At 40.8% G+C, this 15,357-nt stretch overlaps 1 protein-coding gene across 1 annotated transcript in view; it reads left to right on the top strand.

Annotated features, from left to right (window-relative positions):
* The first annotated feature begins 2,309 nt into the window (after positions 1-2,309).
* The window catches only part of LOC133376906 (receptor-type tyrosine-protein phosphatase F-like), a 30,458-nt gene continuing 17,410 nt past the window's right edge, over positions 2,310-15,357 (top strand). The window contains exons 1-6 of the mRNA XM_061609851.1: positions 2,310-2,429; positions 2,618-2,735; positions 6,464-7,042; positions 7,544-7,641; positions 13,385-13,638; positions 14,495-14,585. Of these exons, the coding sequence (XP_061465835.1) occupies positions 2,310-2,429; positions 2,618-2,735; positions 6,464-7,042; positions 7,544-7,641; positions 13,385-13,638; positions 14,495-14,585 (1,260 nt within the window). The remainder of the gene's footprint in view (positions 2,430-2,617; positions 2,736-6,463; positions 7,043-7,543; positions 7,642-13,384; positions 13,639-14,494; positions 14,586-15,357) is intronic.

Below are 15,357 nucleotides of genomic sequence, written 5' to 3' on the forward strand. Positions count from 1 at the left end.
GATGACTACTTTTGGGGATGTTCATAGCCTCTTGTGTTGTGTGTTTGAGTATCTCCCTCTATATCAGTTTATTGCCATTGATTTATTTTGCTCACTCACACAACTCCAGGGACAAAGGGGAGTCTTACTTGAACTCTGATTTTGGTGTCATTCTGATTTCTGTGTGTTCATCTGCTTTGTTAATTTGGGTTTGCAAATGAAAACAATGAAGAAATAATTTGGGTTATGTGGGCTATCATTGAGAAAGCCTATTCACAATTTTAGTTTTAATCAAAAAAATTAACAATTCTATGGCAGCAGCAACAACAAAAAGTACCCTGACAAGCCAAGTTTCTAGGAAGATAGCACATTCTATCTATCCATCTCTGTACAGATTTCTTCTCAGCTTTCAGTTATATCATATTTTGATTTCTTTGCATGAATAGTCATTCCTATGGTGCATAGGATTAATGGTCAACATTCTACTGGAAAGCTGCCAGAGGTTGCCTTTGAATAGGCCTTGCTCCAGGGAATCCTATGCAAGGATCCAAATTTGTCCATAGAATGTAGAAGATTTGAGAGAGCTAAAGCAGGCTGTAGGTCACAAGGCCAATCCAGCTCCCATTAAATATCCAGTGACAAGGTTCAGGGTCTTGCTGTTACTTGCCTCTACTAGTGTCTCTAGCCTTCCAAGTTCAGTACACACCATTGAGGAAGCAATAGTGATGCCTCCAGTCCTTTTGGCCTTTGTTTTCTTTAGAATTTTCTGCCTGTCCTCTGTTTTTACAGAATTTCCCCTGCTGTCTATGGCATGGGAAGCAAGACTCTCGTGAATGCATGTTATAGCAAGTGATACCCCATGGGAGATCCACTAACTGTATTGCTGTCCATTGTAGTGCCTTCGGTTGGCAAGACTGAGATGAGTTGCCTGCCTCTGTTATGTTATATTGCAGTTATAACCTTCTTGTTAAGTGTGATGGAAGGCTGCTACTTTCTTGTTACTGGGGTCACATTAGATTCCTAACAAGTGCTTTTTGTCTTTTGTCCCTGTATCTATAGGGTAAATAACAGCACTGTGAACTGAGAAGACTGTTTCATGACCTCATTATGTGATTGGGCAGCAGTTCTCCCTGCTAGGTATTGCAAAAGGATGTGCTTGTTTGTGGCCTGTTGATTTGAAGAAACTCTTTGTCTCCCTTAAGTGTCTCACAGCAATTAAAATTCAATACACAATGCTGCTGAAAGGCACCGTTTGTAAATGAATGTAAGACATGGACCATGCCCAGGCTCACAGACTAAAAGACAAGACCCACAAGGGAAGGAGAGTGGAAGAAAATGATAGGAGCTCAGTTTGCCAGAACAAGGAGAATTGCTAACAGATATTTACATACAGTTGGCACCAGCTTGATCTACCCTTGTTGGCATTCTCTCTGAGATGGTAATGGTGAAACTACTCAGTAGTCCCTGGTCCTCTGGCGAGTGGCAAGCTCACTTGTGGCAAAAGTTGTGGAAAAGTTGTTCTTCCCCCTCCCATTTTGATTTGCTGTATTTTGTTGGTTTCATGTTTGTAGCAGTGACATTTCTTTTTCATCCAGAATTAAATGCTAGACAATTTGTCTAGAATTCAGGGTTGTGGTCAACTAAGTCCTACTCAGAGTAGACCCACTGAAATTAATGAAACTAAGGTAATCATGTCTATTATCTTAAATGGGCCTACTCTAACTAGGATGAGCACTGAATACCACCCACAGACTACAACTAACCACCACTACGTTGCACTAGCCTTTGCAATTGTGGAGTTTGAGAAGCTGCTCCAGACATGCCCACCCTTTCATCCCCTGTTAATATTTGGAAAAGAATAATATGTGGATTTGTTGATGGAGGTTAAGGGCAGAGCTTGGAAAAGTTACTTTTTTGAACTACAACACCCATCAGCCCAACCCAGTGGCCATGCTGGCTGGGGCTGATGGGAGTTGTAGTTCAAAAAAGTAACTTTTCCAAGCTCTTCTTTCGTCTTTCCTTCAAGGCTATCAGTGGCTACTAGCCGTGATAGTTGTGCTCTGCCTCCATAGTCAGAGGTGGTGCGCTTCTGAATACCAGTTGCTGGAAACTGCAAGAGGGGAGAGCGCTTTTGCACTCAGGTTGTGGTTGCTGACTTTCCATGGGCATCCGGTTGGCTATTGTGAGAACAGGATGTTGGACTAGATGGGCCACTGCCTGATCCAGCAGGCTCTTGTTACGTTCTTATGTGATTTAATGAAAATGAGTGCTTACTGGCAAAGGCAGGTGCACAGGAGACACAACTAAAGTAGCCTATGGCTAAAGGTACCATGGCCTACTTTGCAGAGGCCAGAAAACTTGTTTCTGACACCAACTCGGTTGCTTCAAGCAAGCTGGGATGTGTTTTCCCAATGCAGAGAATACTTCAGCTCAATGATGGACACCCAGCTGTGAGAGATAGAGGCCTTGGATCCAAAGCAATCTCTTAAACTAGTTAGTAAAACTTCAGGGCCAGGGTTTCCTCCTTGTGTGTTTTGAAACTAGATGGATCGATCACAAATATCCAAGAGACAGAGGTGCTCCTGTATTCCTTCCTTTCTTATTTTGATAAAGGGCTAAAAAAATCTGTTTCCCCCAGGAAACCCTCATAGGAGGCCTTTTACCCGAAACAACTTACTCTGTCAGCATTGCAGCCTACACTACTAAAGGGGATGGAGCCCGGAGCAGGGACAAAGTGGTCACAACAAGTGGAGCAGGTGAGACAATGGTACTAAAATGTATCCTTGATGTGAAAGTGTATTTTAATGATTTGAGCTCCAGAGTCACTGATACATCTGAAGACTTGTGGACTGACAGACATTTTTATCTTCAGAGGGGTCAGGAAGGTGAAACACATTTATACCCGTGGGCTCATTCCCTATTTTGCAGACTGTCTGCAGGTGTTGGAGAAAGCAAATAGTCTGTACAGTAGAGAAGAATGGAAACTCTTCCTCTCTCTAAGGGCGACTTCATACATTATAGTTTTCTGAAATGGAGATGATTTGCAGGTAGCCTGGCATTTTGTGTCTAACAGCAGCCAGTCAAGTGCATCTAGAGAGCCACAAGCAGAGCAGGATAGCAATGGCCATCCCTTGTTTATCCCAAGTATCTGATATTTAGAACTGCTCATAAAAGTTCCATATGGTGATCATGATGAATAGCTGCTGGAAAATCTGTCTGCCTTGAACAGGTAAGATACCTTCTAAACTATTGGCCATTGCTACATCTTATGGAAATAGATTCCATATGTATGGGCTGTATACCTTTTTTTTTACCTGTCCTGATTCCACTGACATTCCAGTTCATTGGATTATACTAATTTCTGGTATTATCCATTTACTATCACATTACGATAAATATCTGTTTTCCTGCATAAAATACCATCTCCATGTACAAAAATTGTAATGGATTAATGAACTGCCCTGCGACCAACCTTCTCATTCTTGTTCAGCAACAACCTCCTGTTGCAATAGAGGCCTTGTCTGGAGAGAGAGAGTGTGTGTATTTTAGAACTGCCATGTTAGAATCCCAGAATTAGGACACCCCTGAACAAGGAAAATAGTTTGTCTCCCTCTCCAAGTACTTGTCTGAACAAGAGGCAGCAAACAGAAGGAGAGAGTGGCCCCTGGAGACACACAGAGGTTCACATCAGTCACTATGAGAAGGAGAGGTATTTGCCTAGAACTGCCAATCTACTTAGGTTATGGAACTACTAGTTTTTTAACACTATGGCCAATGGCACAATGAAGAGCTTTTGTAGGTCTTTCTATAAAGTTCTCCTGTTGTTTTGGAATGCTGTCTGGATTTTCCCAGAATGAAGCAGATCCTTCCTGGCTCCAAACAGCGTGCAGGTCTGGACTCTGTGTGTCTGCATATGAATCATGGAGACCAAAAGCCTTTCAATAAAGTTACTGCCCACTCTGCCCTTGCATTTGTCAAATTCCATACTAGTTGGTTCTCAAAGTCTGCTCTTCCCATGGATGGGTATAGAGACTCCAGAAATGTTAAAGTCTTGGTAGAGATCTAAGCCAGGCACTTGGGAGGGTTGATTTTGAGATGTTGGAGGCTTGTTCTCACATGGAAGTAACTGATTTAGTCTAGTCCTTATCTCATATTTACTCATTGGGCCTTGCCATCAGTCCCCTAATTTCACATTAGTTTCAGGTACAGAGCTACACTATCTTCTCTTAGGAGCATCTTTCTGGTGCTTTGATTTCTCTGCTGCCAGTAACAGCTGATATCAGAGTCATATTCTATGCTTCTTCTCTCATCAGTATCTCTCTTTCTTGATTCATGCAATGATATCTGCTCTGTTCACTCTGCCACCACAATGTCCAGCTAAACAGATTAAACCTGCTAGACACCATACCTTTATGACATTCACATGGCAACTTCATCACAAGTTAGCCAAATCCAGAATACCACTTCACTATTGTGAGTTGGCTCTGGATGCCACAATCCCACACAGGATAGCAGTTATCATGGCACTGTGCTGATACTGAATAATTTTGCTGTTGATGGATTTACACGTCAATCTCCCCTGATTTGAGGGAAGGATGTCTCTCTGTTGTGGGTGGAATGGAGATATGAAACCATCCATTTTGTACAGCAGGTGTTAAGCTTTGAAGGGAGCAGCCCTTAATTTGTGATACATATATGAGATTTGGAATCCTGTTGCTGCCCAGCTATCACATCAACATTCCTAGCAGGAACAAGTTCATCAACTCAAACACAGCACATTTTGATTGCAAACAGCATGCTATGCTCTCAACAGCTCGCACAGGTGGTGAAATTATAAAGATTACTGTGAAAATTGCCTGCATCAAACTAGCAGAGATTCCAGATCTGAGTCTGGGTATCTCTGCAATATCTTGTGATAAAGCCCAGATTTCTTTTCTTATAGCATTACCCTATTGCCTGCTTTATCATACTGTCCCAAGTCTGCTTTCTCTGAACTCCCTTCTGCAAATAGCAAGGTTGAAGGAGTGGCTGGGTAGGTGCACTGAGATTTAAGAGTCAGATGTAAGGAGGTTTTAAAGGCAGTATCCAACAGTGTAGGTTTTCATTGCAATGTTGGGAACTAATTTGTTGTTATGTGCCTTCAAATTGATCACAACTTATGGCGATCCTATGAATCAGCGACCTCCAATAGCATCTGTTATAAACCACCCTGTTCAGATCTTGTAAGTTCAGGTCTGTGGCTTCCTTTATGGAATCAATCCATCTCTTGTTTGATCTTCCTCTTTTTCTACTTCTGTTTTCCCCAGCATTATGGTCTTTTCTAGTGAATCCTGTCTTCTCATTATGCGTCCAAAGTATGATAACCTCAGTTTCATCATTTTAGCTTCTAGTGATAGTTCTGGTTTAATTTGTTCTAACACCCAATTATTTGTCTTTTTTGTGGTCCACGGTATCTGCAAAGTTGTCCTCCAACACCACATTTCAAATGAGTTGATTTTTCTCTTACCCGCTTTTTTCACTGTCCAATGTTCACATCCATACATAGAGATCGGGAATACCATGGTCTGGATGATTCTGACTTTAGTGTTCAGTGACACATCTTTGCATTTGAGGACCTTTTCTAATTCTCTCATAGCTGCCCTCCCATCCTAGCCTTCTTCTAATTTCTTGACTAATTTGCCCTCGGATTTCTTTCCATCTGAATTTCAGTCCATTGCCTGTTGGCATTCTGAATTATCAGTGTCTGCAGATTCCATGGGTTTCATAAAAGTTTTCATAAAATATGTCAGCTGGCAGAATTCCTTCAGAACCTTGACAAGACACACAAACTATCGGTCACTCTATTTAAGTGAAAGTGCAGTCTTTGTGTTAATGTTCCGTATTCCCAATCCTTTACAGTCCTAGAGATTTCACCATAGGATTTTCAGCAAACAATTCAAATTCCATGACCAAATGAGGTATGTTCTGCAGAGAAAATTACATACTTTAAGGATATTTGTGAAATCAAGACATACAGTATTTGTCCTTTCCATTATAGAATTTAGATTTTATTTAATTAATGTTTGTTTAATTACAGAATTTAGAGGACTTGGAAAAGTAAATGTTAAACTACATGTTCAGAAGTACAATGCTATTGTTTCTGGACTAAAATACTTCAGTGGTGGTTGGCATTTTTGGACATTGCTCCTGTCAGAAACTCCCTCTCTGTGGAAATCTAGCATGTCAGGAAGAAGGCTTTTAGCTTATCCTTCTCCCAAACATGCTACCTTTTCATGTGCACAAGTTTGTAATGTAGGGGAGCATTCAAACTTGTGATCTTTTATCTGCAATCTGACTCCAGATTGGGAGGAAGGGCTATACCACCTAATATTTCTCAGCATGTAGTTAAGCTCTAAACCTTCCTGGGTGAGCAACTCCAATAGCAAAAGGCCAAAGCTTGCTCTCCTTCCCACCCACAGCATGTCATCCTGTTTTTGTCCCACAGTCCCAGGCAAGCCTACCATGATGATCAGCACCACAGCCATGAACACAGCTCTGATCAATTGGCATCCACCTAAAGAATTGGTTGGGGAGCTGCTGGGCTACCAGCTACAGTTCAAACATGCTGATGAGGAGAAGATGAAAGTTATGAACTTTGAGAAGAATGTTGATCACTTCACTGTGACTGATCTTTACAAGGGTGCCACCTACATCTTCAAGTTGGCTGCCAAGAATAGGGTTGGTCTTGGGGAGGAGCTTGAGAAGGAAATCACTACTGCAGAGGAGGTGCCAAATGGCTTCCCTCAGAACCTGCGTGTGGTAGGCCTCACCACTTCTACCACTAAAGTGACCTGGAACCCTCCACTTCTGGCTGAGAGGAATGGAAAAATTACCAACTACACAGTAGTGTACCGAGACATTAACAGCCAGCAGAACCTGACCAATGTAACAAAGGAAACAAGCATCACTCTGACCAACCTTAAACCTGACACAACCTATGATATCAAAGTTAGAGCCCATGCTAGCAAGGGAGCTGGGCCTCTCAGCCCCAGCATTCAGTCTAGAACGATGCCAATGGAACAAGGTGGGCACCTCCTCTATGATCAGATAATGAACCCCTATGACAGAAAACAGGTCAGAGATGAGCTGGTCATTCTTACTGGGCTTTTAACTGGAGGGGGGTGGGATGGGGCACAGAGGCTGCATGACTGCTTTGGTTATTTCAAGCGCACACACCATTTTCTGTTCTCACATGAGAATTACGGCTTTGTTGAGAACTTGAGAACAGAGCTTTTGTGAAGAAACAGTGCCTAGTAACTGCTAATTTCTGATCATGACAGAGAGTCACAGGGGAAAGTGGACAACTCAGTCTTAACCCTCGGTCTGTACATGCAAAGAGTGCAATGGCACTGGGAGACTGGTTGAAAAGCTCGGGTATCTTAAGAAGTGAAAAAGCTTATTGCTTCTAACTGAAAACACCAACCTGTGCTGCTACTGAGAGGAGTGGAAAGGAAAGGGTTAGTACTTGTTAGTTGTCCACTGTTGTCCCGCAAAGGCCACTCAAAAGGATTATTTCTAATTGCAGTGTTTGCAAAGAACTTTCGTGTCAGTGCTGTGATGAAAACTTCAGTTCTGCTTAGCTGGGAGGTTCCAGACTCTTACAAATCTGAAGTTCCTTTCAAGGTAAGGGAATATCACTGTCACAGATGGGGACCTGATTCATGTGCAATAAGGAAGGAAGGAATCTGTTTCAGGGATCCATCAGCCCATTTACATAAGCTAAGTAAGCAAATCTGGAGAAACACCAGGGGTTTGTGTCAGGCTGTAAGAATTATGAGCACCTCCTCGTCTTGGGTATTGCAGAGTCCTGAGATTTTCTTCTTTACTCTAGATCACCAAAGCATGATAAATCAGCAGGCCAGTCTTCTAAGGATGAGCTAAAAACCATTGCATTTCCAGGCAAAATCTCTTGATTCTTTTGTTGATTTTGGAAAGTAATGTCATAAACATTATTTTATTCTTTCCACAAAAAGTCAAAGAGAGGTTTCAATTTCTTGAAAGATATATCTTTCAATTTTTCTCCAAATAAACATGTCACTTAATCCATCTAATTCAAATCTGTTAGGCCCAATAATTTCAATAGCCATTCTTCCATTATCTATATTAACTCCATCTTCCATCTTCAGTAATCCTGTTAAGTCCAATAATTTCAGTAGCCATTCTTCCGTTATCAATATCCCATAATAATCTTGTTGTCATAGCCATAGTCCAAGTAAACATATCCATTAATCCATCTCGTCAAATCTGTTAAGTCCAATAATTTCCATAACCATTCTTCCATTATCAATATTAATTCCATCTTCCATCTTCAATAGTCCTGTTAAATCCAGTGGTTTCAGTATCCATTCATCCATTATCAGTATCCCATGATGATCTTGCTGTCATAGCCATAGTCATATAACAAGAGTCTGATGGGAATTTCCCCCATCACAAATACGTCTTTGCCATCAATTCTGAATATGTTGTTGAAATATTGTTGTAGAGTCACATCTCTGTTCTGGGTGCATCTCTGCTCTGTCACATATTTGTAGTTAATTCCATAAATTTTTTCCATGTCAGGCCCCATCACATCATTCCAGTCAAGAATTCTGAATATGTTACTGAAGTATTGCTGCAAAGTCATATCTCTATTCTTCTTTTTTACAAAATGCACTGGCTCATCTCTTAAGAGTTTCTCCACTGTCACATATCTGTAGCCAACTCCATAGATTTTTTCTATGTCAAACTCCATCACATCATTCCAGTCCAGAAAATTATCCAAGACATTGATAACTTTACCACCAAAATCTTCATTAATTTCTTCAGAGACAACGTTGAATTCCAAACAGTCAACTTTATTTCTAACATCCATAAAATCCAAATCTTTTTCAAATTTCACATTTGTTCCAATCTCCAGGGCTTGTAGCTTCCCTATCCCATCAAGCTCCTCTCTCACAGAATCCACTATTTCTTTTTTTTTTTTTTCAATAATTTTTATTCAGATTTTCATAAAACATACAAGACAAAATCATAAAACATTCAAAGACAAAAAACAAAATCAAAAATAGTTAAACAAAAAGAAAAAAAGAAAAAAAAAAACAAAAATAAAAAATAAAGAGTAAAATATTGACTTCCCATTTGTCAAAGATCAAATCAGTTATAAGTCTATAATATATAACAATCCTGTCTCTTAAGTCATATTATAAAATCACTTTCCTCCAGTAGTTATCTTACTTAATCATCAAATCTCATAAACATTACTTTATTCTTTCCACAAAAAGTCAAAGAGAGGTTTCAATTCTTTAAGAAATATATCTATCAATTTTTTTTTCCAGATAAGCATATCGATTAATCCATCTCATTACTAATTATGATAATCTTATTGTCATAACCATAGTCAAAATAAACATTTCAATTAATCCATCACATCAGAATCTGTTAGGTTCAATAATTTCAGTAGCCATTGTTCTATTATCTCTATTAGTTCCATTTTCCATCTTCCATCTTCAGTAGTCTTGTTAAGTCCAGTAATTTCAATATCCAATCTTCCATTATCAGTATTCCATAATAATCTTGCTGTCAAAGCCATAGTCATATAGTAAGAGTCTGATGGGGATTACCTCTATCCCAAATATTTTCTTGCCATCCATTCTGAATAGGTTGCTGAAATACTGCTGTAAAATCATATCTCTGTTCTTTTTTTCAAAATACACTGGGTCATCTCTTAAAAGTTTTTCCATTGTCACATGGCTGCAGTTAATTCCATAGATTTTCTCTATATTGGGCTCCATCACATCATTCCAGTCCAGAAGATTATCCATGCCATTGATAACTTTATCTCTAGAATCTTCATTCATTTCTTCAGAGATAACATTGAGTTCCAAACAATAGATTTTATTTCTAAAGTCCATAGACTCCAAATCTTGTTCCTGTTCCACGTTGGTTCCAATCTCCGGGATCTCCTCTCTCACAGGGACCCCTATTCCAGTCTCCAGGGTCACCTCTCTCACAGGGACCCCTGTTCCAATCTCCGGGGTCTCCTCTCTCACAGGGACCCCTTCCAGGGTCACCTCTCTCACAGGGACCCTTATATCTTTAATCTCCTGCTTCATTTTACTCAATTCAATTTTCATTATCTCAATCTCATCCATTATTTTCTGAAACATAGTTATTTCCAGATTTTCAGCCACTTTCTTAATTGCCATTTTAAAAGAAAAATATAGGAAAACCACTTCTTATTTCAGCAACAATTGGGTTAATACTCCAAACTTGGTGACATCACAGTATAAACAGAGCAGACAGCCTTATCTCTCCAATAGTTAAGTAAACAAAATGCAGTTCCCAGGATCGAAACAATTAATGGCAATCGTCAAGAAACAGATTCGTCAAAATAAAATAGACCAAAAAGAGAGTAGTCTCAAAACAGTATAATATTTTTCAAAATAAAAATCTGGAATAGAAATCCCTCTTCTGTGTATATCTTTAGAATGCAAATCCAGGACAGCTTTTTGCAACAAAAACAGAGATAAGCTATTAATTAGTGCGTAGCAGAGAGAAGTTATGGCTCCCCAGTGAGATGTCAAAAACTGATCAATCTGGCAAATCTCTTTTAAACAGCAACAATTTAAGTCAAGTAAAAGAAAAATATAGAAAGAAGGGTGCTTGCCTGTTAGTGCGTTCTCTCTTAGAAGATAAGATGAACGTTCGCTTTAACAGATAGAGCTTGCTGTTGAAAATCCGTCCCACTTTCGTCGGCTGGACCTCGTCCCATAAATTAATGAGATCTGGTCGTCCCAACAAAAATAGGCTTTGAGGTTAATCTCTTCGTTTCTCCCTACCCGGGAGAAGTTTAATCAGTCAAAAAAAAAAGAAAAAACTGACTGATATATCTGAATAAGCTTCTTTTGAGGCAGGAGCCCGTCTCAAAAGCAGGCACAGGCTAAGTCACCCTTCCCGGAAGTCAGAATCCACTATTTCTTTAAGCTCCTGCGTCATTTTGTTAAGTTCAATTTTCATCTCCTGTCCACCCTGTCTCAGGGTTTGTTTCGTTATCTCAATCTCACCCATTATTTTCTGAAACATAATTTCTCCCATGGTCTCATTCACTTTCCTGGTTGTCATTCTTAAAACCACAGAGACAAAAATTATTTCAGCCACAATTGGGTTAATATTTCAGGCTTGCTTGTATCAGTGTAGACAATACAGCCTGCCTTATCTCTATGTGTTCAGGAATACAAAACAAACTTAGTTCCCAACATCAAAACAATTAGTGGCGTCGTGAACAAGCAGTTTCGTCAAAATGAAATAGACCAAAAAGATTGCCCCCCCCTCCTCGAAATAGAAATCCCTCTTCCGTTGATATCTTTAGAATGCACCTCCAGGACAGCTTTTTGCGATAAAAACAAAGATAAGCTTTTTCGGTTTCTTTCCTCCTTAATTTCGTTAGTGAAAGAGAAAAGCCAAAACTCACCTAAGAGTTCTTCACAGCTGATTCATTGACAAATCTCTTTTTTGCTGCACCAATTTAAGCCAAGTAAAAAAAGAAGATAGAAAGAAGGATGCTTATCTGCCTGTTAGAGTCCGTTTTCTTTAAAGAAAAGATAAACGTGTCGCTATAATCAGCTAGAGCTTGATGAAAGTCCGTCCGGCATTGCAGTTTGAACTTTCTCTCATAAATAAATGAAATCCAGTCCTCCCCACAAAAACAGGCTTTGGGGTTGATCTCTACGTTCCTCCCTGCCCGGGAGGAAATCTTTATCAGTCAAAAAGAACGTTGTGACTGATTTTAGAGCTGGAAAAGCTTCTTCTGAGACGAGAGCTCGCTCAGAGGCAGCACAGGCAAAGCAACCCTTCCCGGAAGTCCCTAACCATGAAGTATTTTGGAGCTTGCTACAATTAGGACAGAGAGACTTCTAAAATCCAACAAGGCACCATAGTATACAGCTCTGCCGGCTATTACTTGCTGGCAACATCACAGAGACATGTAAGCACTTGTGGTGGCAGTGGACTTTTATACGGGAAATTAGTTCATAAAAGATTAGTTCTTTGGACTCATTCCAATTGCTATATGATCAGAGATGTCTTGGGACCATCATCAAGACTATTGTATGGTGTGGTCTTCATAAGGTTTAGTGTGGTTTCTACAGTTGAGGTCGCTGATGTGAGTAGAGAGTTGACAGCAGTTGAAGCTGTGGGTTTGTCATGATAAGGCACAGAAGCAGATGGTGTTAGCGACTTGCTAGCTGAAGAACAGCCATGCAAACACAAGGGGTGTAAATGAACTTTGTTCTTCCTGTTGACAATCCTAGATGTCCAGGCCATGCACAAGTGCCAACAGAGTAGCTGGCCCAGTAGCAGCTGTGATCTTCAGGAACAGGAACTTTGCAAACAGGATGCCCCCTGTGCCTAGCTGCTTAATTCAAACACGCAGGATGCCAGGCCAAAGCCTAATAATCTTAACAAGCACTGCTGATAAATCTCCTTGGGAACAATTAGCATTATCTACACTTGATAAACAGTCTCTCACTAAATCTACATCCCAAAGGGTGTCATCTTTCTCTTTAACAGATTTAATTAAAGCAGATATTGTTCTGATTTGTGAACGCTGAGGCACAGCTAAATCCCATGGTATGGCACAGCTAAATCCCATGGTATTTTTGTTGGGAATGAACTGAGACCTCTGAAATTTCTTCACTAAAAATCAGTAATGAGGCTTTCAGTTCTCCTCAGGGAAGAGTCATTGCTTCATCTGGTCCAAGAGATAAACTTCCCTGCAAAGAGATGACCGGTCTTGTGAAGTGAGTAAGAGTCAATGTTATGGTGAGATTCCCATTGCAATCAGAACCTGACACTGTCCCTGATCTAAAAGAGCTGCTTCCCTGCCTGTGTTCGATGCTAAAATGGATTTTAAACAGACACTTTATTGGGAAGTGAGAACTGATTTTGAGATATTTTCATGAGGACATAAGCAGAATATTCTTGGACTAGTAATCTTATTCCTTGAACAGATTTTTAGTAACAGATTAATACAGTATTAGAAACTGCTTTTAATCGCTCTGCCACAGTGACTTGCACCACTGTAACTAAAGCCAGAAGGCCTAGCAAGTGAGGCAGAGCTAGCCAGTCAGCCCACCTTACCCTTTATCTTGAATGGATGGCAGAGCCCACATGTGCAGAATAACAGATCTGGGAGAAGGCAGCACCAACTGTTGATTCTATGTGAGGGTTCTTTGATCAGATTTGGTGTGGTCACACATCCACAGATGAACTTTTTTGGTACCTCATATAGTGTAAGGATTTCAAAACAGATCCAAGGAGTTTTGGAAAGGGGCCTTCATCCAGCCCTTTCCCATGAGGAAACCTATCAGCTTGTTTCCTTTGCTTGCAGATTCTGTACAATGGCCAGACAGTGGAGGTGGATGGCCACTCCATGAAGAAGCTGATTAATGACCTGCAGCCAGACACAAATTATTCCTTTGCACTCACAAACCGGGGAAGTAGTGCAGGAGCATTACAGCACCGGGTCTTCATCCGAACAGCACCTGATGTCCTCCAGAGCAAGCCCATTTCCACATACAAATATATCCATAATGGACGGTTCACCCTCACTCTCCCCAAAGTGCAGACCTCTGTGCCAGTCAGGTATGATTCTACTTTATTCACTGGCCTGTTCCTATCAAAGGAGAACAAGGTGATGATTCTATGATTCTGTGTACGTTTGAGGGAGGTGGGAGTCTCCTGAGTTCCTGCAGGATCTTGGGGTTTTTTTATGTGCAATAACGGTAATATTGTTGAGAACTGTGTTAGATTACACAGACCATGATAATGGTGTGAATTCACCTACAAAGTGATGGAAATACTTCCCAACAGCAAGTGGCTGCTGAAAATATGGGAGTATAAGAGTACACAATACAGCAGCCTTACCTGACCTGATCTTCGGATGTACAACTTACATAAGCCCAAGCCAGTGTGGCCAATGGGCAGAGATATTAGGAATTGTAGTCCAAAACATCTGGAGGGCACCATGTTGGGAAAGGCTGATGTGCAGGATTTGAAATGGTGAAGTGCTCAGGACTCTGGTCCGGGCCTACCATTCTTATGCATTGTATCCTGCTCCTCATAATCACCTGTCTTCATATGAAAAATAGGGGTTACAAAGCCTTAATTCCATCTTTTGCCTGAAAGGATCAAATATGCGCTTTCCACAGTGCAGCACAACTAAATAATATATATAAATCCCCATAGGAGACTTGTTGAAGTCTCATTTGTGTTTTTGATTTCCCACCACTGGAACAGGAACCAGATTATAGAGTTGTGCTGTCCCAGTCTCTAGCACCATCTCCCAGAAGCTGGCCTTATTAGCCTAATACAAGCCAGCAGGCTGCAGCCTGAGTCTCTGGAAAGTCCAAAGGAATTGGAGATAAGAAGTGGGAGTTTCAGGGCTTTCATTTCCTACAGTCTGTAGCAGGGTTCACCTCTTCCCCCTCTTGTTCCCCAGGTGGTACTACATTGTGGTTCTGCCAATAGACCGCACAAGCAACATACTTGCCTCCAGGTTGAAGAGCCCAGATGAGATGGAACTGGACCAGGTAGGAGAAGGCCAAAAGTTTCCACTTGTTTTGAGGGGAGTAGGGGGAACAGGTGATTTGGGGAGAGTATATGGGCAACGTTAGTCAGTCGTAGGGTGCTGGGGATAGTGGCAGAGGACCTGGGATTTCTCCCACATAGGATGGCTGCATTTGAAAGAAGTCTCTAGAGTGTGACTCCCCAAGGACTTGTTTCATCTATAGATCATACTCTACTTCTTTCGGTCCTCAGGTTCTGTTGTATAACTTCTCTGCAAAACAAGATGTAGAAACTGAAGCTTAGATATGGCTGTGGGTGTGGATGGGTGGGTGTGCGTGACATGTGTGCCACCTCTACAGCGAAGATGCAGAGAAACAGTCAATGGACAGATGGCAGGGGCACCACTTTGCTGAGATCACAAGTCAGTACCGTCCTTCCTGGGCATGATAGCATGGTTCTGTGCAGTCTCTGTCAGTTGCTCTAAGCTCTAATGCTCCATCTCTGCCGTAACATACTTTTGTGTGAAATGTATTTTATGCCTGTTCCTTCATTTTAAATTAGAATTTCTATTCAGAGCCTAGCATTCATTTTTATTCATTATAAAAATATCTTTAAACATCTGAGAACCTTTATGGGCAATGTAATTGAATTTTGGTGTGTTTATATCCTTTTTCTTGAATTTGTGGATGACTATGAAATTTGCTATTTTTTTCTCTGGATACCCCATGAAATCTGTTTTCACTGTGTGTGATTTACCCAGAGCCTCGCTATAGCCTAGCAAGATGTGTCAGGGGC

Source organism: Rhineura floridana, chromosome 1 (genome assembly GCF_030035675.1).
Source record: "Rhineura floridana isolate rRhiFlo1 chromosome 1, rRhiFlo1.hap2, whole genome shotgun sequence".
Classification (NCBI taxonomy): domain Eukaryota; kingdom Metazoa; phylum Chordata; class Lepidosauria; order Squamata; family Rhineuridae; genus Rhineura; species Rhineura floridana.